Source organism: Mus caroli, unplaced genomic scaffold, assembly GCF_978045245.1.
Source record: "Mus caroli unplaced genomic scaffold, Mus_caroli_1 scaffold_11, whole genome shotgun sequence".
Classification (NCBI taxonomy): domain Eukaryota; kingdom Metazoa; phylum Chordata; class Mammalia; order Rodentia; family Muridae; genus Mus; species Mus caroli.
Window position 1 is genome coordinate 78572356 of NW_028227266.1, and position 23875 is coordinate 78596230.

At 42.2% G+C, this 23875-nt stretch overlaps 1 protein-coding gene across 4 annotated transcripts in view; it reads right to left on the reverse strand.

The window, feature by feature from the left end:
• Positions 1 to 23875, reverse strand: part of Filip1 (filamin A interacting protein 1) — a 196404-nt gene that overhangs the window by 8261 nt on the left and 164268 nt on the right. For 3 of the 4 annotated variants that reach the window (XM_021172494.3, XM_021172493.3, XM_029481659.2), the window contains exons 5-6: positions 4475 to 7283; positions 1920 to 2775 (exon numbers count right to left, since the gene is read on the reverse strand). In XM_021172494.3, coding sequence (XP_021028153.1) covers positions 2569 to 2775; positions 4475 to 7283 — 3016 coding nt within the window. In that variant the 3' untranslated portion in view covers positions 1920 to 2568. Of the gene's footprint in view, positions 1 to 1919; positions 2776 to 4474; positions 7284 to 23875 lie in introns of those variants that run through there. The other variant, XM_029481660.2, reaches the window with a different exon arrangement.

Sequence of the window (23875 nt, forward strand, 5' to 3'; positions counted from 1 at the left end):
GACAGCCCATTTGCTCCTACAAAAGCACATTAGGTAGCATCTTAAAAACATTTACCAATGGGATGATGGAGTCAGGCTGCCTTTAATCCTTCACTTCTGAGTCCCTGTGCATTCCACCTCTAACGTGCACTTTGAAACAGAACTAGGGCTGGCGTGGTTAAGAGAGCCGACTGCTCTTCCGAAGGTCCTGAGTTCAAATCCCAGCAACCACATGGTGATTCACAACCATCTGTAATGAAATCTGATGCCCTCTTCTGGAGTGTCTGAAGACAGCTACAGTGTACTTACATATAATAAATAAATAAATAAGTAAATAAATAAGAAACAGAACTATCCAATACATGTACAGCTGCTTCTAGAATTACAAAGGGAAACTCCCCGGCAGTTAAGTTTCCTCATTTCTGAAGTGACTGTGTATTGTTCTGCCAAGTTTTCTTAGCAGTTGTGCTTTGGGCATGGTTCTAGGCCAGACCTACACACATAAACACCCTGCGAATTTACTCTTAAGGCTTCCCGAGCTCTCTCTCAGGGGTGACGTGAACTTCCAGGAAGAAGTGACATACCGTGGTGTGGGGAGGTAAAAGCAAGGGGATCAGCGAGTGATGCTGAGATTGTAAGTCATCTAAAGGAGGGCAGGCAGAGTTGGAAGGAACACAGTGGTCGACACTGTCGTTGCTCCAACAAAGTGTGCCATAGAACAGCAATACTGAAACGCCTCACGAACACGAGATAGATACTAGCAGAACCACGACTGTCCTGTCTTTGAAAGGATGGCTGTCCATTGATGAGAGTGGAGAAAGATCCCCTAAGAAACACAAGTTCTAACTGGCAAAACGTCTTGTTTAAATTTGTCCAAAGATCATACATACACCTTAGCTTATCTCTATTTTTCTTTGACCTTCCAGACTCAGCATCCTGGATATGTTATGTTGTTAACATATGTTGCTACACGTATTTAACATAAACACCGAGAACCAGTGAGCAGTGGGTGAGAGATTTACCTAACGTGTGCAGATGATTGGAGGCAGAGACAGCTGCCATCATACATACAATTCAATCCATGTTCTGCAGGATGTGAGGCATTTGGTGCAGAAAGGAATACAGAGGTGCTTCTTCATCAAGAGACATGCTGGTTCACTCTGAAAACTAAGCACACATCTTCTTTTTCCAATTTGCCTTGCTAAGACACCCACAGTGTGTGCTATCCCACGTGATTTGGGAAATGTAAGAATTCAGAAATGGAAATGTACAAATCTGTAAGTCTGTAGTTGCTCTAATTTTATAAAGTTCACCTATGCGGCTCAGATATTTTGGCATTGGCATGGCCTGCATGAGACCGTGGAATGCTAAGCTGTAGTTTACTAGCCTTGAGCTCATTTGTAGTTATATGGCCATGAAACGCAAACTCTGCTGTTTCAAGGTTAATGTCACAGATATATGGCACTCTGCATTTACAGTCTGTTCCATGCTTATTAGAGCATGCGTAAAAATGAAAGCAAATTATTCAAACATGAGTAAAACTGGCAGTCATAATAAAGCCCTTCCCCACACCTCACATAGCAGCAGGCACATACACACACCCCAAATCATGATCTGTTCTACATCTGCAAACAGAATCCACACTTAGCTGAGGAAAACATTACATTCAATTAAGCTATGGATGACGTCACTCTTTCCTTGGCATTAGAATGTCTACATTTGCTTTTTGCTATGCTTTTATTCATCACTATTTCTGTTGAGCTTTTAAAAGGCCACTTGGCAGCTCTGTTCAACAGCTCTACCATTTCAACTAACTGCACACTTGAGGATAGCATAATTCTGATTCTAGTGGTTCAAAGTTATTGTCTAGGAGATGGCTGGGAGCAGTCTGAGGTGGTCACAACTTTTAGAGTACACACAAATGCACACAAATAAATCAAACTCTCTTTTTCAGATTCCACAGTTCATTTCCACTTTATTGCATGTTCAAATTGTTTCCTGAAGTCATATTAGGGGCTTTTGTCTTTCCAAAAAAGACCTTGTGATAGCTTTGAACTATTTTTTTTTCTTATATCACATATACCAAACTCATGATTTGATTGTACACAATGACAATTATTAAACTCTGTCTTATTTCAAAATATTTTTTCTTGGAAAAAAATCATAGAACTAAGTCTATTAAACTTGGCTTACAATTAGAAGAATTGGGAGCCAGTCTTTGGGAGCATGGAACGTGGTTCCCAAATCTCGCTCATGAAGATACTGAGGGCTTCATAACTCATGAACTACATTGGCTGGGGCCACATGCTAGAAGTAAAACTGAACTGGAGGCCAGAACCTGTCTTAGGACCAACATCTTCAACAAAACATTCAGCAAACAGCAATTTTGCTAATTAATTCTATTCCCCTGCATTGAGACAAATGCACAAAATAGAGAGGAAAGCCGCAAGGCTATTAGATGGTTATTTTATAAACAAGGTATTTAAAACTTAAATTAGTAGTACATGTAAAGGGTTGGCACAAACAGAGGAAGGTTTGTTTCCACAGCAGCAGTAGCATCCTTACAACATACCCCCTTAGTCACTGCCCTCAGCCCTTCCCCCCTCCAAGAGAGGCAGTGCTGCTGGCTGCAGATTTCTTCAGCTCTATTTTCATAGACTGAGTCTCAGCTCGAGGCTGGAATTTGGTCAGATTTCCTGCTCCTGGGGCTGCCACTACTGGCTTTCCTGCTTTCATACCTTTTGACATGGGGATGCGGGTGGGTGTAGGCCGCTGAGATGACCCATCTTGTCCTGACTGGAACAGAAAACATAGACAAAGGGGACACGTTGGTGAGTTTGCCCAGTTTTGCCCTAAACCTTGTGCTCTGTATGAGTCTCACCAATGCTTCCAAGCTCTGAGGACGCTTTTCTTTCTCTTGATGGTTCCTTTGACCCCACCTGCCTTCTAGATGCATCACCATGCCCCAGTCTCAGCCTTTTATTAAAGTGTTCACCTTTAGCCTGAGAAGCCCCTTGCTTGTATTCCATGCATCCAAGCCCTACAGTCTTTAGCTGCCAATCCCTTCTGGAAGTCCAGATCTGATTTCCAACTACTCAACGGACATGGGCAGCATCTTCCAGACATTTCACAAGCATTACACTGCTTTCTGTCATGCCCTGCACATCTTCTTACATTTCTTAAAGCCCCAGTTACACAGCGAAGACTGGACCCCCGAGCCACCGTCTGCATGTAGTCTATTGTGAAATCTTTAAATGCTTCCTTCCCCCTTTCCTTTAGAGGCAGGCTTCTGCTCTGTAGTCTAGGCTGGGCTGAAACCTGCAATCTTCTTGCCCATTTCCTCAGTGCTAGAATTACTAGCACATACCACCACACCTGGTTCTCAGTTCTATTTTCAGTATGGTCCTGTTTGCACTTTCACCTGCTCTCTGCAAGATGTTGTTAAATAAAATACAGATTTTTGGACATACAGAGTTACTTTTTGTTGAAAAGATTATAATATGAAAATCTTGCAGTCTTAATTTTGGGGTGGAGAGGAGTTGTGGCCATACCTAATCACCCACTGAACACTTACACTAGAAATACAACTGGAAGCAGTTTTAACTCTGCTTTGGATTGCTTTTTTTAAAAAATATTTTGAACATTGAAAAATTCACATTTTAAACCTTATGATTCTTCTATAGCATCATTTCAAAGAGACTGTCTTTGCAAGTATATTATGGAGTCTCTATAAATTTCTGTGAATAAGTGAAATGCTTTCTTAAAATTGGCTCGATTTGGGCTGGCCAGATGGCTCTGTGGGTAAGAGCACTGACTGCTCTTCCAAAGGTCCTGAGTTCAAATCCCAGCAACCACATGGTGGCTCACAACCAACCATAATGAGATCTAACGCCCCCTTCTGGTCTGAAGGCAGCTATAGTGTACTTTGGGCCAGAGCCAGCAGGGACTGAGCAAGAGGGGCAGACCAGAGCAATTGGGGTTGACCAGAGTGATCCGGGTTGAGTGGAGTGAGCAGAGGTCCTAATTTCAATTCCCAACAACCAGATGAAGGCTCACAACCATCTGTACAGCTACAGTGTGTACTCATATAGATAAAATAAATAAATCTTTAAAAGAATTGGCTCAATTTATCAAAATGTACATTTTCACTTCTAGGTAAGATCCTTTTTTTAAAAATTTTTATTATTTTTATTTTTGGTTTTTCGAGACAGGGTTTCTCTGTATATATAGCCCTGGCCATCCTGGAACTTACTTTGTAGACGAGGCTGGCCTCGAACTCAGAAATCTGCCTGCCTCTGTCTCCTGAGTGCTGGGATTAAAGGTGGTGTGCGCCACCACGCCCGGCTCCTAAGATCCTTATTATTTCTGAATAGGCAACTGTCCGGGGAGCCTCTGGATGCTGGCAGAGGCAGGGGTTTCCCTCCTGTGCAGGAGCTGGCTAGTCTCTCCAGCCCCCTCCCTGCTTGCCCTCTGTTCTGGGTCCTACTCTACTCACCACTGATTGGGTTCCTCGTGTGGATGACGTTGTGACCGGGGTTATGGTTATAGTGCTGGTCACTTTGTTAGCACCAGGTCTTGAAGAGAGGTGGTTCCTGGGAGAGCGAAGGACTGTGCCCGTAGAAACCTCCTTCTCGGCTGTCACATTGACAGGCCGGACCGTGATAACTGGACTCACGCCTTCCGCTGCTGCAGGCCCGGGAGATCGCTTAAACTGAGAACCCAGGTGAATGTGAATTTTATTGTCTTCCGTGGTGATGATATTCGCATTGGCATTGTACTTCCGCATGGGGGTTGGAACAGTTTGTTTTTCCGGGGTGACTTTGAGGATAGTCCTTCCCATAGGCACTTCCTGAGAGTCAGGAGAGACAGCGATTTCAGGGGGCGCTGCAGACGTTGACACCGTCATGATCTGGATGGGGGATGCAGGCCTGTCTGCAAACGCGCCCCTTCCACCTTCTGGGCTCTTCTCTCTGGAAATTGTAGTAATCGTGACAGGGGACATGGCTCGTTCTGGGCCGAGAGTAGGATCTGCACTTTTGGGCTTTTGCGACATGACATTGGGTGATGGAATTATGGTGATCCGTGGTTTCTGGTTGCCTAAGGTAGGAATGACGGTGGTACTCGAGAAAAACTCTTCAGATGTGGGGCTTGTGATCTCCAGAGTGGCAGTGCTGTTCTCGTGATCAGGTGTCACACGGATGTGCAAGGGCTGGCCCTGCTTCGGTGCTAGGACCAGCTCGCCAGGGTGCCCTGTACCCTGGTTTGACCTGGGCCCTTTCTCCTGGGGAGCCGAGGGTCCATTTTCTCTTTTTCTCATCCAAGGAATCCAAGATTTCCTCATGGTGAGTTCATTGGCGGCTGGGGGATACCTGTCAAGGACCGAGGACCGTTCCATGGGTTTCTTCAGGCCTACCTGTCGAAGATTACTCATGATGTGATTTTCTTCCTGGAAGGATTTGCGGATGAACACAGCCGGGGTCTCCTCCTCCGCAGCATCCCCGCACACCGCCTCGGTCTGTACCCCAGTGGAGGCCACAGGTACGTCCACCATCCTTCGGCCATTCCCACTCGGCCTGAGAGCTCGGCTGTAGCGCTTGGAAAGCTCCAGCTCTTTGGTCAGGTTGAGGACCTCCCTCCCCATGTTCTTGTTCTTAGTTTCTTCTTCCATAAACCTTTGCTGAAGGACCGAATAGTCGACCTGGAGCTGAGACAGCTGATCTTCCTTGTTCATCAGCTCATGGATCTTCTCTTTAAGAGCCTGCACCTCAGCCTGTAAATCACGACTTTTAGCCTCCTCCATCCGGAACCTGTGTCGCAGCTCGGCTTCCTGGCTCACAGCCTCCCCTTTCTCTATGGCTTTGTTCTTGGCCATTTGGTGCTTGATTTCCTCGAGCTGCTGGGAGAGGAAATTTGCCTTATTCTGCTCGGTTCTGAACTTCTGCTCCAACTGGTCGTATTCGTCCTCGGTCTTCATCAAGTCCCCCTCCACCACCTCCAGCTGCTGGAGCCGCTTCTTCAGTCTCTCGATTTCAAGCGTCAGTTCCCTGATTTTATTGTCTTCCGGGCAGGTGAACTCAGACCCCTTGCACGGCCTGCCTCGGTTGATTTCCCTCTCCACCTCCTCTATGCCGTCAAGCCGCTTCTTTAGCAAGTCAACGCTGCAGCTCAGTTCACAGGACCTTTCTTCTTCGCTTCTCAGTTTACCCATCAGCTCATCCCTCTCCTTGGTCAGACTATACACCTTTTCCTCCATTTCAGACTTGAGTTTTAAAAGCTTCTTGCTTTCCTCGATTAGCTTCTCCGTCACATCCATCACCTTCCCCTGCTCCACCTTGAAATTTTTATTCAACCCATCCACCTTCCTCTCTTCTTGCTTTATTTTCTCCATCATGTTTTTCCTCTCGTCCACCAGCATCACAGTGAAGGACTTGAGCTTTGTGAGGTCGTCTTTGAGGCTTAACTCAACCTTCTCCAGTCTGCTCTCCGAGCACTCGAGTTCTTTAACCCGACTCTTGACCACCTCCAGCTCGTTCAGCAGGTCTTTGGTTAGGTTCTTCTCCTTCTCCAGGTTCAAATGGAGCTGGGTGCATTCCGACTTGCTGCGGCTGAAGGCCTCCTCCAGCTTCTCCAGTTCAGACATCCTCTTCTGCAGCTTCTCCACTTCTAGTCTAAGTTCCTTACTGTGGTGTTCTTCCTCTTGGAGCTTCTTCTTTAGCTCCCGGCACTGGGCCTCGGTCTTAGTGATCTCTTCATCCTTGCCCTCCATCTCAAGCACGCGCTTGCGCAGACTTTCCACTTCCGCCATGAGACTGGAGTTTCCACATTCCCCTTTGGCAATTTTATCTCTCAGCTCCTGAAGCTCTTCCTCGGCCTTCTGAAGACTTTTATTGGTCTCTTCCAGTTCCTCAATCCTTTGCGATAAGCCAACCAGTTTGAGTCTAAGCTGCCTGTTGTGAGACTCTTGGTTAGCCAACTTGGCGTTCATCTCTTCGTGCTCCTGGGAAAACCTCGAGGCCTTGTGTTCGAAGTCCACTTCCAACTTGAGCAGTTTCTGGCGGTCTTCCTTGGACTTGTAAGTGATGGCTTTGAGTTTTTCTTCCTCCTCCCTCAGTTTCTGAGTGAGGTCCTGGACTTTCTGACTCTGCAGGCCCAGCTGCTCGATGTGCATCTGCCTCTCATCCACCAGCATGAGTGCGAAGGACTTTAGTTTCACAAGCTCATCCCGAAGTTTGTTGAGCCGCTTGGCGTTTTCCTTTTCTTTGCGGGCTTGGTAAGCCTTTTCTTGCTCAAGGAGCTTTTTCAACCTAAACAAACACACAAACAAACAAAAACCACAAGAATGTAAGCTCTATGTTAGGAGAGTAATCAGCAAATAGAAATACAATCATTCATATATATATATATTGCTACACCAAGGTCCCTTTTTAACTTCAGAGTAGTATGGTTTGCCAATGGCTATCAGCAAAACAAATGAGAAGTCAGGATAGCAGTTCCCCCTTGAAGAGGCACAGTAACTAGTAGAGCTCAGAGAAGGGCTCAGAGAGAGGGCACTAGTTTCTGTTTTATGATTTGCTTGCTGAATTGTTTAATTTATGACATTCATAAGTTGAACATGTGACATAGTACCTTAACTTGTGCAACAAGAAGGACTTTGGATACTGTGTTTTGTATTCCCGGAACTCATGTACTTTATCCTAACCAGAAGCCTATGAAAAAACTATTGCTACTTCACCTTCATGTGGTGGGTGGGACACGGGAGCACATGTAACCTGTCACATACACACAGAGTAAGCAGCAGTGCTGGCATACAGCTCAGCCAGCAAGCAGGCCTCCGGAATTCTTCCTTATCACCTCCACACTGTCCAACTTCACGAGGGAAAGCTACTTAAATAAAGGAGAGACCAGAGCAGAGCGTACAGGTCTTCTTATTTTGAACCTTTGAAAGAAGCTAGGCAAGTCAGGTGTGGTGGCACATGTCTTTAACCACTGCCCTTGGGTGGCAGAGGCCAGTGGATTTCTCAGTCTGAGGTCAGCCTAGTCAAGAGAGGGAGTTTCAAAACAACCAGGGCTACACAGAGAAACAGAAACCTGGTCTCAAGAAACAAACAAATCCAAAAGAAACCATGCAACTGTCACCCGATATGGAGGAGGCAAAGCATGCTTTCTGCTACAAAAGCTGCTCTGCGCAAGCATTTCCACTCACATAAAAACTGGCAAAGCTTTGATCACGTTTGCAATTTAAACATTCTTTTTAAATTGATGATTAAGTAGAGAAGAAATTAAATGATGACCAAAGCAAAAGATATAAATAAATAAATAAATAAATAAATGTGGTAGCCATAGGAATTATCATTTTGTAGGCATGAAATATGCTTTCTCCATGTTGTTTATATATAGCCCTAAAAAGGAAGAGGGATATATCATTCTCGTATTGGTCAATTAACATAGAAATTCTTTAAAATGTGTGTGTGTGCATGTGTGTTTGTGAATGCGTAAACATGTGCACAGAGGCACCAGACTCCTCGGAGCTGTGGTTAACAAACACTGGTTAGGCCCCCAGCTTACGGTATGGGTGCTGGGATCTGAACTTCAGTCTTTATGGCTGCACAAAAAGTGCTCTAAACCACTGAACCATCATCTCTGGGCTTTAACATATTGTTAATGGCCATCTCTGAATACCCATAAAGCAGAGTCAAAATTAAAATCATTTAACATAAATCAGTGTAGGAATAATCTTCAGAAACTATTATGTTTATAAGAGGTGCAAGTTACAAAAACCACTAGTATGTGTTTGGGTACATTTTATTCTTTCAGTATTATTTTACAGCCTTATTATTTAGAATGGTTTATTTCATGCTCATGTTAAGGCCAACTGCTAACTAAGTGTATAGAAAATGCCCCTCACTGCCTTGTGCAGTGAATGTTTGGGCATATTATAAAACTATTTAAAATAATTGTCATATGATTACTATAGAAATTGTTATGGTTCTAAGAGTTTTTTAATGGAACTTATTGAATGTATTGTTCTGTTTAAGACAAAACAAAACAAACAAAACAAAAAGCCTGCTTTTAAGCCCCACAGACTGCCATGAGGGACACTCACAGCAGCTTCGCTGACTGTCTCTTGGCATGAGTAGAAGGGCATTTTGTTGGCCATTTACTCTTATTCGGCTAACAGAATGATTTAAGTGTGATAAAAAAAAAACAAACCTGCTTAGTGACCTAACGCATAAGCAGGAGAAGCAGGGGAACCCAGAATGGAGAAAGACGAAGAAAGGGGCACTGACATTCCCCAATGCAGCTGAGGGCAGTGCTGACAAAAAAAGACTTCTAGGGACATAATGTTTGAGGGTCTCGAGAACTGCTACGTCTTAAAACATATCAGAAGTTCACTAATGCTTGCAACAATTTCTACCTTTGGCAATAGTTAACTCAATACAGAAAGGTGGATGGATGGATGGATGAAAGATAGATAGACAGACAGATAGATGGTTCATCTGTAATTTAGAAGGTATAGCAAATGTTTGCTGCCAATCCTGATGACCTGAGTTCAATCCTCAGAATCTACAACGTAGAAGAAAACAAAATCTCAGAAATCAAAATCCTCAGAATCTACAAGGTAGAAGAAAACAAAAAACAAAACAAAAAATCTGCTAAAAGTTTTCCTTTGCCCTCTACATGCATGCTGTGCAGACGAACGGGTACAAGTGCACATACAAATAAACAATGTAATGAAAACACATACAATATAGATGCAGTATAGTTAACTATATTATAGGGTATAGCTAGATAAAGCATAGATAAAGATTTTAAGTGCAGTGTGTTGAATGCTTTTTTATTTTATTTAATTCTCATTTTGAATGTGATCATACCATTTTTATAAATAAGAGAAATTATTGAACTTAATCAAAGGCACATAATCAGGAAGGGCAGGTTGGGATCTGAACTAGATCTGTTTGAGCAAACATTGTATTTTAATAGCAATACTATTCCTTAAAGAGAAACTGACTGGACAGATCAAATTTACAAGACGTGGTTTAGGTTAACTTTATCCTGAACGAGTCAATCTATCCTGTCATTGTCAAGACCCCTTTTGGATTGTTTTCTTCAGCCAATGCTTAAGCTTATATCTTGCATTGTGTCAATGAAAAAATGACCCCAATCACTAATACAAAGTCAGGTCAATGCACAAGGCCTACCAAATGCTCTCAGGCTCTCCCTCCTGCTGGCAGCCATCCATTCACTAGCATGGGCACTGTCATTCAATTAGCTGCTGTATCCACTGGGCTGTTCATTCTTTGTCTCCTCGGAGCTTATGCTCTTCCCCTAATGAATATCCCACATGTCAATCTTTTCAGATATTTAGGCCCAAAACTTAAAGGCACTTTGTATTCTCTCTCTCTCTCCTCTCTCTCTCTCTCTCTCTCTCTCTCTCCTCTCACTCTCCCCCTCTCTCTTTCTCTCTCTCTCTCCTCTCTCTCTCTCTCTCTCTCTCTCTCTCTCTCTCTCTCTCTCTCTCTCTCCCCCCCTTCTATCTTCACATTCATTTTTCTTGGTACGTCTTATCATCTCCATCTTCAAAGTAAGTTCCAAACCCAATTACTTCCCATATCTGCCATTCCTTAGATGGACTATTGCAAATTCCTCCAATCTGACTCCAAGTTTACACTCTTGCCCACCCTTAATCTCTTCTATTTCCAGAAATCTGGATGATTTAAAAGGGGTTGGGGGAGACGGAGAGGGAGAGGGGGGAGGGAGAGGGAGAGAGGGAGAGAGAGAGCGAGAGGGAGAGGGAGAGCGAGAGAGAGAGAGAGAGAGAGAGAGAGAGAGAGAGAGAGAGAGAGAGAGAGAGAGAGACTAGATTTTACCACTCAGAGAAATGAGAGAAAAAAAGAAGTGAAAACATGTATAGCAAGATCAAATATAGATGATATAAATAGATACATATTTGTGTGTATGTGTGAGAGAACACCTAACAGTCTCCTTCCATTTAAAGCTTTTTGTTTTCCTTCAGAGCAGTAGTCCAGTTGATAAAAGACTCAATGATAGCAGGCCATTATTAATAAATAATGACCTGACACACAACTATAATCACTGTTGAAATAATGGATATAGATAACTCTTACCAATATCCCTCGGAAGGGAAACTGCAAGACATTATATACGTACATGTATATCATCATGGAATATTCTTACTGAGGAAGTAGAGCCTGGATTGTATCAGGCTCCTATAACTAACTAGTAGGCAACCAGAAAGATCAGAGCAAGAAATTGCTAAATGACATCATGATGGTGAATCTAAGACATGGGCAGTTTATGCAATAGGGAACCTAGTTTCTTCAACAAATAAATTTTAATATAATGAACACATGAGAATCATGTACAAATTAAACTAAAATTAAAATCATATAAATTATCAATGATTATCTATAGATTCCAATAACTTTAGAAGGTATACCAATATAATCTTTCAGATTCATATTTAAACTTGATGAATGAGGCAATTGGAAAATTTGTGTTGTTGAGAAATTAGCAAATTTGAGATTTGACTGTAGGTTTTAAATAATATTTTTTAAAACCAGTGTCTTTTAGAAATACATATTGAAGTATTTGTAAATGAAGAATTAAATGAATGTGAGATTCTGAAACATTCTGACAGGAGGAGTAGATAGAAGCAGGCTGGTGGGGAACAACTCAGTGTTGAAGCCAAACAGTGGGTATACAGGGGTTCAGCACACTAGTCACCTTACCTTTGAAAATGCTTGAAACTTTCCATATGAAAGGTTTTAATTCTCCTTTGAATTTTTAACTACTGCCTGTTTCCCCTAGTTTTGCTTCCCTTCATCACTGACATTTTAACCATCCTTAGAGCATCATGGTAATCTGTTGTCTGTGGTTATCATTTTTTAAGTTTTATTTGATATAGTTTAACTTATGCTTTAAAAATATTCCTTATGTTTGAATCTCCATGTATTTGTGAATTTATCTTTTCTCCTTTTTGCAAAGGATATATTCTTTCAAAGAATAATGGCGAGGTGAGGGCCAATTGAGTCCTAACAGACATCCATTTTTGAAGCGGTTATGAGTCTGTTTTCCTTCTGATGTAGGGAACTGTATTCATCCTCACTCGCCTTGAAAATATATAGTATAAGATTTTGTGGGTCTTCAACCATTTTCCCAAGCACCAGTTGTCTCCTGGCATTTGTAAGATTTGTCTCTTACCAGCATCCCCATTGTGAACTGCCAATGTCACTGAAATCACCCTGGGCTTGTTCTCCACCACATCATTCTAATTCCCACTCTTCTCAGCTTGATATTTTTATGCACCACCCCCTACTCTTCACTCTCCTGTTATGTCTGTCTCTTCAAAGGAGACAGCAGGTTCAAACTAGCAAGGGCATGATTGTAATTAAAGATGAATGAACCTCAAAGGAGTCAAGCTTGCGTGCAATCTGAAGTCTTTAATCACAATTCATTTTCCCCCAACTGGAGAATAGTCCAGAGCTAAGCAGCTTGTTCATATGATGGGGCATGGCTTTATCAAATGACTGAGGAAGAAGAGCCTCTTTTAATAAATTACCCTAGTTCTTCAAGTCAGCGACTAATATGATTATCCAGAAATAACCCAATATCGTCAATGTGATGCATAGGGGTGAGACGAGGCATGGTTACTCCGCTTCAGAGGTAGATCCACCTCTACCTGCAATGTTAACATTTTCCCCATCACGGATGTGTGTTTCTAAAATGTGTATCTTGATTCCAGATATTCTGGAAACTTCTTGATGTTTCCAATAACATGAGCATCCCTTTGTCTCTCCCTAGTCCTGGCTCTGACAACCGGGAGCTAGAGAGCCATTTTTGTATACTTAAAGAAATGGTGTATCTATCATAATAGGACACATGCTTTTGACCTTTATAGGTTTAACTAAAATTACATTTTTCTGATTTTTTATGAATGTGTGTGGGTGGTAGGTGGGGGTGCAGGCATGGCGTGTAATGGAGGTCAGAGGACAGTGTGGGGTTGGTTCTCTATTGCCACCATGTAGGTCACAAGGATCAAACTCAAGTCATCAGGCATGGCAGCGAGTGGCTTTACCAGCTGACCCTGTCCCACCAGACTCGTGTCCTTTGTGTTTGTTTTGTCTTTGCTTGGTCGTGAGGATGTGTTTCTAACACCATTATACACTTTTCCTTTCCCCCTTCATGTGAAGACCACTATCCTTTAAAACTATCTTCGCTAAATCTGTTACCCTAGGCCACAAATAAGAGCCAAAGAATTTAGTGACACAAGACCAAAAGAGAAAAAAAAACTTTAAAGTCAGCTTCTTGCTGGCAGTTTTTGTTAGTTCTTCTTCCTTCATTATGGACAGGCTGTAGTCAATCATAATTTTATATTGTAAAACCACAGCTTCTGAACTGAAAAATAATGAGCCATGTTATTACCTATAATTTGATGGTATAATCTAAGTAATTTAAGTCATGGTCCACAGATCATAGGCAGAGCATCTTGGGCTTCCACCCCCTCAGAATTTGCGGAGTTGTACATAATTCTGCTCTAGAATAGACATAGAAGTGATGTGTCTTAAGGTCTAGTTACTAAAAATTAAAAAAAAAATAGCACGTGATGAATAGTATTGGTTGTCAACTTGACTACATCTAGAATTAACTAAAACTCAAAAAATGGAGGAGCACACCTGTGAAGGGCTTCTACTTAACTTAAAGTAGGAAGACCTAGATTTTGAATAGGAAGATACACCTTTAATCGAGATCATTTGAGCTGGGAATAAAACCACCTCTAATCTGGGCCTCACTTTCTGCTGGAAGTCAATATAATGGCATGGAAGAAAGAAGCTTTAGCATCTTTGCCTGCTTGCTCTTGCCTTGCTAGCAAATACATTCCTTCACTGGCATAAGAGCCTACTTCCTTGGGATTCCAGCATGGACTGAAGACCAGCTGAGACATCCAGCCTCCATGGATTGAGCAACTACTGGATTCTTGGACTTGCCATTCATAGCCAGCCTCTGTTGGATTAGCTGGAACATAGCTTGTACGTCATTCTAATAAATCCCCTTTTGTAAACACACACACACACACACACACACACAGAGAGAGAGAGAGAGAGAGAGAAAGAGACAGACAGACAGACACAGAGAGAGAGAGACGGGGAAGGGGAATTTATTCTATAAGTTCTGTTATTCTAGGGAATGCTGACTAATTAACTAATTAATACAAAGGAAATGCATTTTGGATTCTCTGTGAACAGCTCAAAACAAACTAAAGTGATTAGGAAGTTAAGCCCATAGTACTTTATCTTTAAAATGTACAGGTGGCATCAACTTAAACACACACACACACACACACACACACACACTAGCAAATTATCCTTCATAAAGATTATGGGATTTATTACTTGCTGCTAAGCACCTATCTATATTTATGCACCAATGCAAAACATAAATTTATTCTAAATCAACAAGGATGGTTGAATGTCCTCTACCTAATATCACACAGCACACTATGTTCTACTAATAATTTTTCAAGTCAGTTTTAGGCAGCAGGGAAAGTGCTGTTCATACTTTAAGTCTAGGCTACCAAGAGACAGTCAAGGATGGGGATATGGACAGCGAACTGCTTACTTACACTTTTGTCATTGTCCCTAATACTCTTCCTTCTGATGTCAGAGGTACAAACCATATGGTATCTCTGTGAGAATCAGATTAAGGTCCCCCCCACCCCACCTCCAGCCAACTAGTCCCAGGGTACAATGACTGGTTTGCCTTGTTGAATGGATGCCGGGTCTCATCTTTTATGGTCAACTACACTGGCAAACCAAAACCTGTAAAAATGTAATGGATTACAAGTTTGTAGTCTTGAAAATTCTAATTTCTAGTTCACTGGCCTTTAGAAAGTGATTAAGACATGAGGTCAAGGCCTTATGAATTCAGTTAGCGTCCTTGGAAAGGGATCCCAGAGAAGTCTTTCCTGCTGTCTCTCAGAACTGAGGGGTATACAAAGAAATGCTTTCAGTGTAAAGTCAAGAAGAGTTTAGTCCTGAACTTCTCAATGGTTATAAGGACAGCTCAACAGCCTTCAGAGCCATAAGGAGCGTGTGCTGGTATCTATGAGCCCGTAGTCTTGTTACAGCATCCTGAATGATCTAGACACAGCCCATAATATTCCTACAGCTTCCTCAGCCTCAGGCTTCAGTTCACATGTCTTCTCCCACGGAGAATGTTTAATGTGTTTTCTCACTTTCTACATTGTTCAAAGCACTTCACAAACACTCTCAGATTGGTAAGACGAAGAACTGGATGAGATGAAGAAAGCAGGCACTAGTCTCTGTTTTTTGAGGACATTTCCAAAGAATTGAGTAAATATACTAATTTAACAAAGAAGAGAAAAAGCCATGTGCCATAGAAATATGCCACCCTGATGCATCCATCCCCTTGGGCTTTCCTTCCCAGGTGTCACTTTCAACTCTGTCCCTCTACCAAAGAGCATCACCATATTCCATCCCCCCAAAATATGTTGCCCAAGTTCATCACACCTAATTATGAGATGCTCCATGTAAGGGATGTTGGCTATCCCACTAGGCTCCCCTCAACAGCTACTTAGCAACAGCTTGCATCTCTGCCACCTAGGTGCAAGCCAACCTGGCCTATAAGAGGGTCTGCCTGGCTATACCAGCTCTCTCTTTCTGGCTCTGGCTCTGGCTCTGTTTTGTCTCTTCTTTCTTCTTCTTCTTCTTCTTCTTCTTCTTCTTCTTCTTCTTCTTCTTCTTCTTCTTCTTCTTCTTCTTCTTCTTCTTCTTCTTCTTCTTCTTCTTCTTCTCTCTTCTTCTCTCTTCTTCTCTCTTCTTCTTCTTCTTCTTCTTCTTCTTCTTCTTCTTCTTCTTCTTCTTCTTCTTCTTCTTCTTCTTCTCCTTCTCCTCCTCCTCCTCCTCCTCTTCCTCCTCCTTTTCTTCCTCCTCTCTCTCTCTCTCTCTCTCTCTCTCTCTCTCTCTCTCTCTCTCTCTCTCTCTCTCTCTCTTCCTCACATGTTCTCAGCCAGTCTCTTCCTCTCTCTTTCTACCTTTTTCTGTCCCCTTCTTTCTCTGCCTCTAGCTCTTCTTCAGGTCCCCTTTCCTTCCTAATAAACTCTCTTCATACTAGGTCTGTTACATGGCTTGATTGTTCAAGGGGACACCTTGGCCAGGTCCGCTAAGGTACTCCCTTCTTCTGCATTACACTGTATTTTATAAAACACAACAGTAGACACATGTGCTTCACAGTCACAGGACACTCTCCCTTACCATGTAAGTTCCACAAGAGGTTTCCTTAGGGATGCCAGCAATAGGGAAGGCTATGAAGATGCATGGAAGTGTCTAGCTTCTGAGATCACATGGGAAGATATCTTTCCTCCTGTTACTATGGGCCCTCTCTCCCAAAGGCTCTGCTATGAGGGTGGGGGGACTTCCCAGGAATATTCAGACAAACGAAGGAAGGCGATTGTCAAAGGTATCTGTTACCTCATTTTACTGGGCACATGCACGTATAGAGGAAAGCACAAAAGTCAGTTTTTTTAACTTACTCATTTGGGGAGTTCCCAAAATAAAAACATTGTAAAGCCTTTCGTTAAGGTATCGCAATCAAATTTGTTGAGGGTAAACTCATTTTCATATGATTTGTTTAAAATAAAGTGGACATAAATTAAGAATCAAATTTAGTAATTGCATAAATCATTCACAGTAGTGCATGTCTATGCATATATTAACACAGAAGAGTAACCCGCCTCCCCTCTTCAGAACATATGGTCTTTATGTTTAAAGGTCTTTTTCAAGCTCTTAAATATATGCTTATGTGAAGGTTCATTAAATATTTTTATAAGCATGTTAAGATTTACCCAATCATTATTTTAGCCAATCTTGGGACAACTTTAAAGCCAACGAGAGAGAAAAAAAATCTAAAAATCAAATCTTTTAGCCCAGAGACAAAATATACTAACAATGTAGTTACACAAATCCAATCTGACAGTGCAGACCATGCCATTCACCCTTACGCTCAAACTTCTTCGAAACAAGTCATGTGAATCTGAAATAATACTGTGAAAATAGACTCTTTTTCTGAAACACGGCACCGTCCAGCACCACTGACCACTGACTATAAACTGATTCTTTTGATAAGCTTTATTGAACCCAATGTTCCCCAGCATTTTAAAAAAACTGCTAAAGCCGAACGCTTTCCACGATTGTTTAATAGAGCCCAGACTTCACCCCCAGACCCACTTTGAAATCAAACCTCTTTGCTTAAGTCTCTGTTATCATCACCACTCCAAAGTGTTTCAGAACAAACAAGGCTTTCTCTAAAGCCCAGTGTCCGGATCACTGCCAACTTTTACAAGACTACACACTGCAGAGGGAAACGATCCGACGCACATACACACGAGTAGAACAGCAAAGACGCTGAAAGCAACACTGATCCTTGTTAGCACTGTTTGTCTTGTTTTTGCTTATCAAGAATTATAAACCAGGAACTACACACAGACTTTCTACAAAGGCGTCCTGTTAAAAGCATTCAAACATTCAGAGCACAGCAGTTGAACTAAGGGTAAAAGATAAAACCCCGTGGTTTCTGCAGAATAGGATTTTCCCCTCCATCGGAAAATCAGGATTCATCATACCACAAGGTGCATCCTGGCTGGTTTCCGTCAAAGATTCTGAAGCATCAGGGACAATCACAATAAACGGGATTTTTGAGGGTTGTCACCATCCACGTGAGGAAAACCTGTAGCAGCGATCTGAAAGCCTGTGGTCCCTACAGTCCTTGTCAGTTAGTCAAGACATTACAGATGTCCAAACCCAGCCTCTTGGAATTCAGAGGCTCTGTAGTAACTAAAGAAAAAGAGTTCGCTGCCAAGGAGGCAAACATAACAAATGAAAACCTCGTGGGCTGAAGCACCAGTGCTTAAATCACAGCAGATCTCGGCTTCCTTACCTTTTGTTTCTGTGCCTTTTTTTTTTTAATAAGGAGGTACTGAAGTTTGCTCAACAGCAGCAGGCCCTGCTCAACCTCTTACTCCACAGGGAATTAACGGGGCACATTCCAGCCCCTGTCATCTGAACAAAGCAAGGTGGATGTTGTGTAAAGCAGCTTGGGACCCCAGAGTGATGATGTCATCCTCGCCTTAGAAGGTTCATTGTTGTGCAGATGTACTGTGGGACTGTGAGAAGAAGGGGTGGAGCTGCCCTGGGCTGGAAAGGCAGGCCTCTCTTAGGATGCGAAGGATAACACTAGTATGAATAGAATGGCAAGTCCTCTTTAGTTTACAGATGATTTCTGTCTTCAGAAAAAGTGAATGTGTCTGTATACATTGTATGTGTGTGTCTATATATACATGTCTGGATGTGCGGACACAGATGTATAAAGTATGTGCGCATGTATGCACATGGATTGTGGAGACTCTGTTGACTTAACGTGGCGTCCTTAATTATTCTCCACTTAATATATTGAGTCAGCATCTTTCACTGGATGTGGAGCTCAGCCTTTAGGATAGTCTATGTAGCCACCTTGCTCTGGGATCCCATCTCTACCCAGTAGGCACAGGTTGGCCACTATACCCACCTGGCTTTGATGTGAGTTCTGGGGTCCTAACTCTAGTCCTTGTTAGGTCTCAGACCTAGACCAAGGGCCAAGATGCCTCTTAACATATCAAAGTGGGTGCCAGCCACCAGGTTCTCTCAGCATCCCTCAGTCCTGACCTTTCACAAGGTCCTCCTGGCTAGTATACCCTACCCACTACCCTGAATTCTCCAGCCCAATTCTTGGGCTGGGCTGCCCTTCCTCAAATTGTCCTTCCCCATATAACCCAGCCATTTTGGCTACATAGTCCCTTTTTGACCTTTTAGTCTCTTGCACTTCAGACTTTTGATCCATATTCCCTCACTCCTTCCCCCTCTCCCCAGCATGACCTGGTCCAGTCTGCCAGTCCTGTCCACTCTGGACTCTCCCAGAGGTCTCAGCCTGTATATTCTCCTGTAGAGCTATAATAAAAACTTCAACCCCTGAGGAGCAGGGACATACTCTCTTTTCATTCTGCCCCCACGGTTGCTGTGTAAACATTTTATCTGCTGAGCCATCTTCCTAGCTCTGTCTCTATGAGTATTTTCAGCTGATTTTTCTCCTTAAAAGTAATTTTAGGTAAAACAAAACAAAACACCAACCAACTACTATTCGCACAGATGTGAATCCAGCCAGCCAAGCTAAGAGTGCCAAACTAAGAGTGCCAAGCTAAGAGTGCCAAGCTAAGAGTGCCAAGCTAAGAGTGCCAAGCTAAGAGTGCCCCATCACCTTCACCAGGAGATGCTTACTGTTGCATGGCAACACAAACTAAGAGTGCCCTATCATCTTCACCAGGAGATGCTTACTGTTGCATGGCAACACAAAACATCTATCTTCAAGCAGTTTTTCTCACACCCCAAAGAGGAAAGATTTTAACATCTCTGGGAAATCTATTTTTCTATTTTGTGTGCATGGGTGTTTTATCTGCATGTACACTGTGTGTGTGTGTGTGTGTGTGTGTGTGTGTGTGTGTGTGTGTGCAATGCCCTTGGAGGCTGGAAGAAGACATCAGATTCCCTGACACCCACATTATAGACAGTTGTGAACCACTGTGTGGATGTTGAGAATCAAACCCTGTCCTCTGGAAGGGCAGCCATTGCTCCAATCTCTTGGTTCTCTTCTTCCTTTCTTTCCTGGTGTGCCCTTCCTTCCTTCCTTCCTCCCTTCCTTCCTTCCTTCCTTCCTTCCTTCCTTCCTTCCTTCCTTCCTTCCTTCCTTCCTTCCTTCCTTCCTTCCTTCCTTCCGAGTGATGAGTTCAAATGCTGTAGTGTGCCTTTTGTTTGTTTGGTTTTCTTTTTTAGCACAAATGCAGGGGCTCGTGATATGAAATTACATAGTAAAACCACAACACCAGATAATTTCATCAGATTAACTTCAAAGTGAATTAAATTAAATGTTGGAAGGGTAGGCTAAGGCTTTCAGATATTACTCTAGATTACATCAGTGTAAGCCACCATGCTAAAGCATAGAAGAGAAGATGCGGAAGAGGAGGAGGAGAAAGAAGAAAAAGAGAAGAAGGAGAAGGGGAAGGGGAGAAAGAGGAGGAAGAGGAAGAAGAAGGAGGAGGAGAGGGAGGAGGAAGAGAAGGAGGAGGAGGGGGAGGAGGAAGAGAAGGAGAAGGAGGAGGAGGAGCAGAAGCAGAAGCAGCAGCAGCAGCAGCAGCAGCAGCAGCAGCAGCAGCAGCAGCAGCAGAAGAAGAAGAAGAAGAAGAAGAAGAAGAAGAAGAAGAAGAAGAAGAAGAAGAAGAAGAAGAAGAAGAAAGAAGAAATCCCTACCCATCATGTTTACTCGCACCTTTACTTTCAGAATATGTCTAACTTCTTGATGATACAGACTGAGTATAATTGTTACTGCATGTGTTAAGGTTACAATATTATAAATAAATAAATGACTGAATAAATAAAAAAGGTTTTCTGTTATAGAGTTACTTTGGTTAAAGTTACCTAAAGCAACATTCATTGTTTAAGAAAAATGACAGATATTAACATCAATGTTAATATAGATGGGGAAATGAAATCATAGAAGGAAAGGAATGAGTGCGGCTGCCTGTGGCTGGACTGCTGGGTGGGAGGAGCATCTTGATTGACTGGCTGAGTCTGGACTTGGCAGTACTTGGTGGGTGGCTGGTGATATGTGTTCTGACACCTCTGGCTTCATCCTGTTGCCAGATAAGGATATGGATTTTAACTTGCAAGGCTATTATGAGAATTAAAGAAAATGTGTAAGTTGAAACCTGGAAATCTGACATACTGTGGGCCCACAGTAAATAATTAATAATATGCTCACTCATTTTTAAAATAATTCCTTTATCAAACATAAATTGTCTAATTTTGATGCCATAAACCTCTGTGGTAAAAAGGAACCAATGGATCAAGGTTGCTTGTTCCTTGGTGGCATTTGGCACTCGCTAAGATTCTGGAGATTCAAATAGGAGTTAACAATTCCCAGGGAGACACTGATTATGCTCAGAACCATAAAACTCTTGATCAAGACTTAGAAACAAATGATAACAGCCAGAGGAAATATTTTAATATCTCTGGGAAATCTTCTTGTAAAATACTATGACTTTCAATCGCAGGCATGTGTTTCTTTTTTAGCACCACTAAATGACTGCATTCAAGATTGATTTAATAGCCCATTGCTAAGATTCATTAAAATGGATATTTATGATAATTAATTAATGGTTTCTCAATAGATGATAGTAGTTATCAGGAGCCTCTTGTAGCTAAAGGAAATGTTTAAATGGTGACATAACTCCTTAGACTGTGTCTAGAAATGATCCACTATCAGATCCTGAGAAGCAAAAACCACTTCTTTCTGAGTGGCTCTACTTTAAGAAAGAATCTTATATTCACTCTCACAGTAAATACCTAACCTACATGAACAGATCAGTCATTGTGTTGGGCGTTGGGAACACAGTCCCTATCTTGGGAGAGCCACCCTCAGATGCTAAGTGCCCCAAGGAAGAGGGAGCAGAGTTGTTCACAGGATGTAACAGTGAGGCTCACTCTGTAAAGACCTTCCCTCAGGAGTAGCTTTTGAAGTTGAAGGGTTAGAGGAAATTGACCATGCAAAGCGCAGAGCTCAGGGACTCCAGTCAAGTTACCGCAATGTAACAATGTAACACCTTAAAAACCAAGATGAGTACAGGCGGCTCCAGGTTCCGAACCACAGTGTGATAAGCGCAAGGAGAGAAAACATGGCAGATGCCAGATCTATTCGAGTTATCGGTAGGACATTTTCACCAGGGATAAAGGCTCCAGAGATAGCTCTGATAGGGCACAGGCTTCACTGTGCAGTAGAAGGTCTTCTAGTTGGCAAAAAAATTATTACAAATAATGTGTGTGTGTGTGTGTGTGTGTGTGTGTGTGTGTGTGTGTGTACATGCATATGGAGACCAGAAGTGGACATTGGGTGTCTTCCTTCATGTTCTCTATTTTATTTACTGATTTGGCTAGTTTAGATAGCCAGCTTCCCTTGTGATCTCATCTTTCTACCTTGGAAGTGCTAGGATTATAGATTGGTAATCAATCACCCGGCATGTACATTGTACATGGATATTGGGTATCTAAACTCTGACCTTCACATATGTATAACAAGTATTTTATCCACTAAGCCATTTTCCCAGCTTCTCTCTCTCTCTCTCTCTCTCTCTCTCTCCCTCCCTCCCTCCCTCCCTCCCTCCCTCTCTCTCTCTCTCTCTCTCTCTCTCTCCCTCCCTCCCTCCCTCCCTCCCTCCCTCTCTCTCTCTCTCTTTCTCTCTCTCTCTCCCTGCCTCTCTCTCTCCTTCCCTTCTTCCCTCCATCTATCTATCTATCTATAAGTAATTTATTTATTTTTTATTTATTTATTTTTACTGGTGAAAGAGTGATTGATACAGGATAGATGGACCATCCACCTCTCTGCAAATAAGGTGTAATTAAGACCAAGTTTGTACTATAGCCTGATGTTCTTAGGAGTATTGTTCTAGGTTCAGGTTAAATTGACCCTGTCTCTTCAAACTTAGGAGAGAATTCTACCACTTCTCTAGAAAAAAAAAATCATCAAATTCTGGAGCTGCAAATATAGTTCACTAATATTAAATGAAAACTATAGGCATAAAAACCTCCCACTTTAAATAATCTTTGTTATGGTTTAGTGTTAAACTTCTCCTATTTTGTTCTTAGTTATTGTTAATATCTCACTCTTCCCATAACTCTGTCAAATATATATATATATATATGTGTGTGTGTGTGTGTGTGTGTGTACAAGAAGAAAAGTGTTTATATTATGATCAATGTTGTCTGGGGTTTTGTGCAACTAGGGGCAGTCTTGAACTGTGTGCTTTGAGCACAAAGGAAGACCTCTGTATATTGCTGCCTGGTTGAACATTTTTTGCATGGGGAATTTATGGACATAGCCTCAAGGTAGAGGACTGGAATGTCATCAACTTAGAAGTTCTACTTTCTGTTCATCATATATGCTGCAAAAACACAGTTTGAAATTTGCTTTTGCTGAGACATATCCTTAGTCATGACTTACCAGTATCTGTAAAAAGATCAATAGAAAAGAGTCAAGTCGACAAGACCCAATTTGCTGCCTGGTCATAAAGACTTGGACTTGATTCTGATAGCTCTGATGCACACAAACTGCACATAAGAGTTTACTAGAAGCAAAGAACATGTAGGTAGAGCAAGCCGTCTAAAAGAAGCGGGTGTAGCCTCCCAGCTCAGCACTGGGTTGGCAGCATAGGCAAGATTTCATTTTGGGATAGGGCAGTGGCAGTGGTTCTGGAAGACAATGACCACATTCCAAATTTTAATTTGAAAGCTCAATCAACACAGCACATCGGTGTTTGCATTCGAGAGGCTGAGAGATAAGGAATAATCGGGATTGTTATGTGAGTGATTAGAATAAGGTCCTAACAGAAGTAGCCGCTCCAGGAGAAATGGACTTTAGTAAGTACGCAAGAGTTCTCTCTAGAACACATTTTGCTGGGAAGGCATATTTAATATTCAAAAGGGCTCGCAGAATAGACAATATGGATGCTTACCCAACCATCACTTACTTAATGAATTAAATAAACATTGTTTCATTTAAAGACAGTTTTTTTCACTTAAAGATGAGGGTTCTTTTTTCTATAAATAGCAGCCTTTCTCAAACTTTTAAATACAAATTAACTGAAATGTATACTGCAGTATTCTATAATGTACTTGTTAAGTACCATGGGATTTAGCTTCCCCAGGCTGAGTCTTAAGTGGGCCAAGGATAGTCAGAACTTTTCAGAATACTGAATTTGAAGCCGAGCATCATCTGGCTG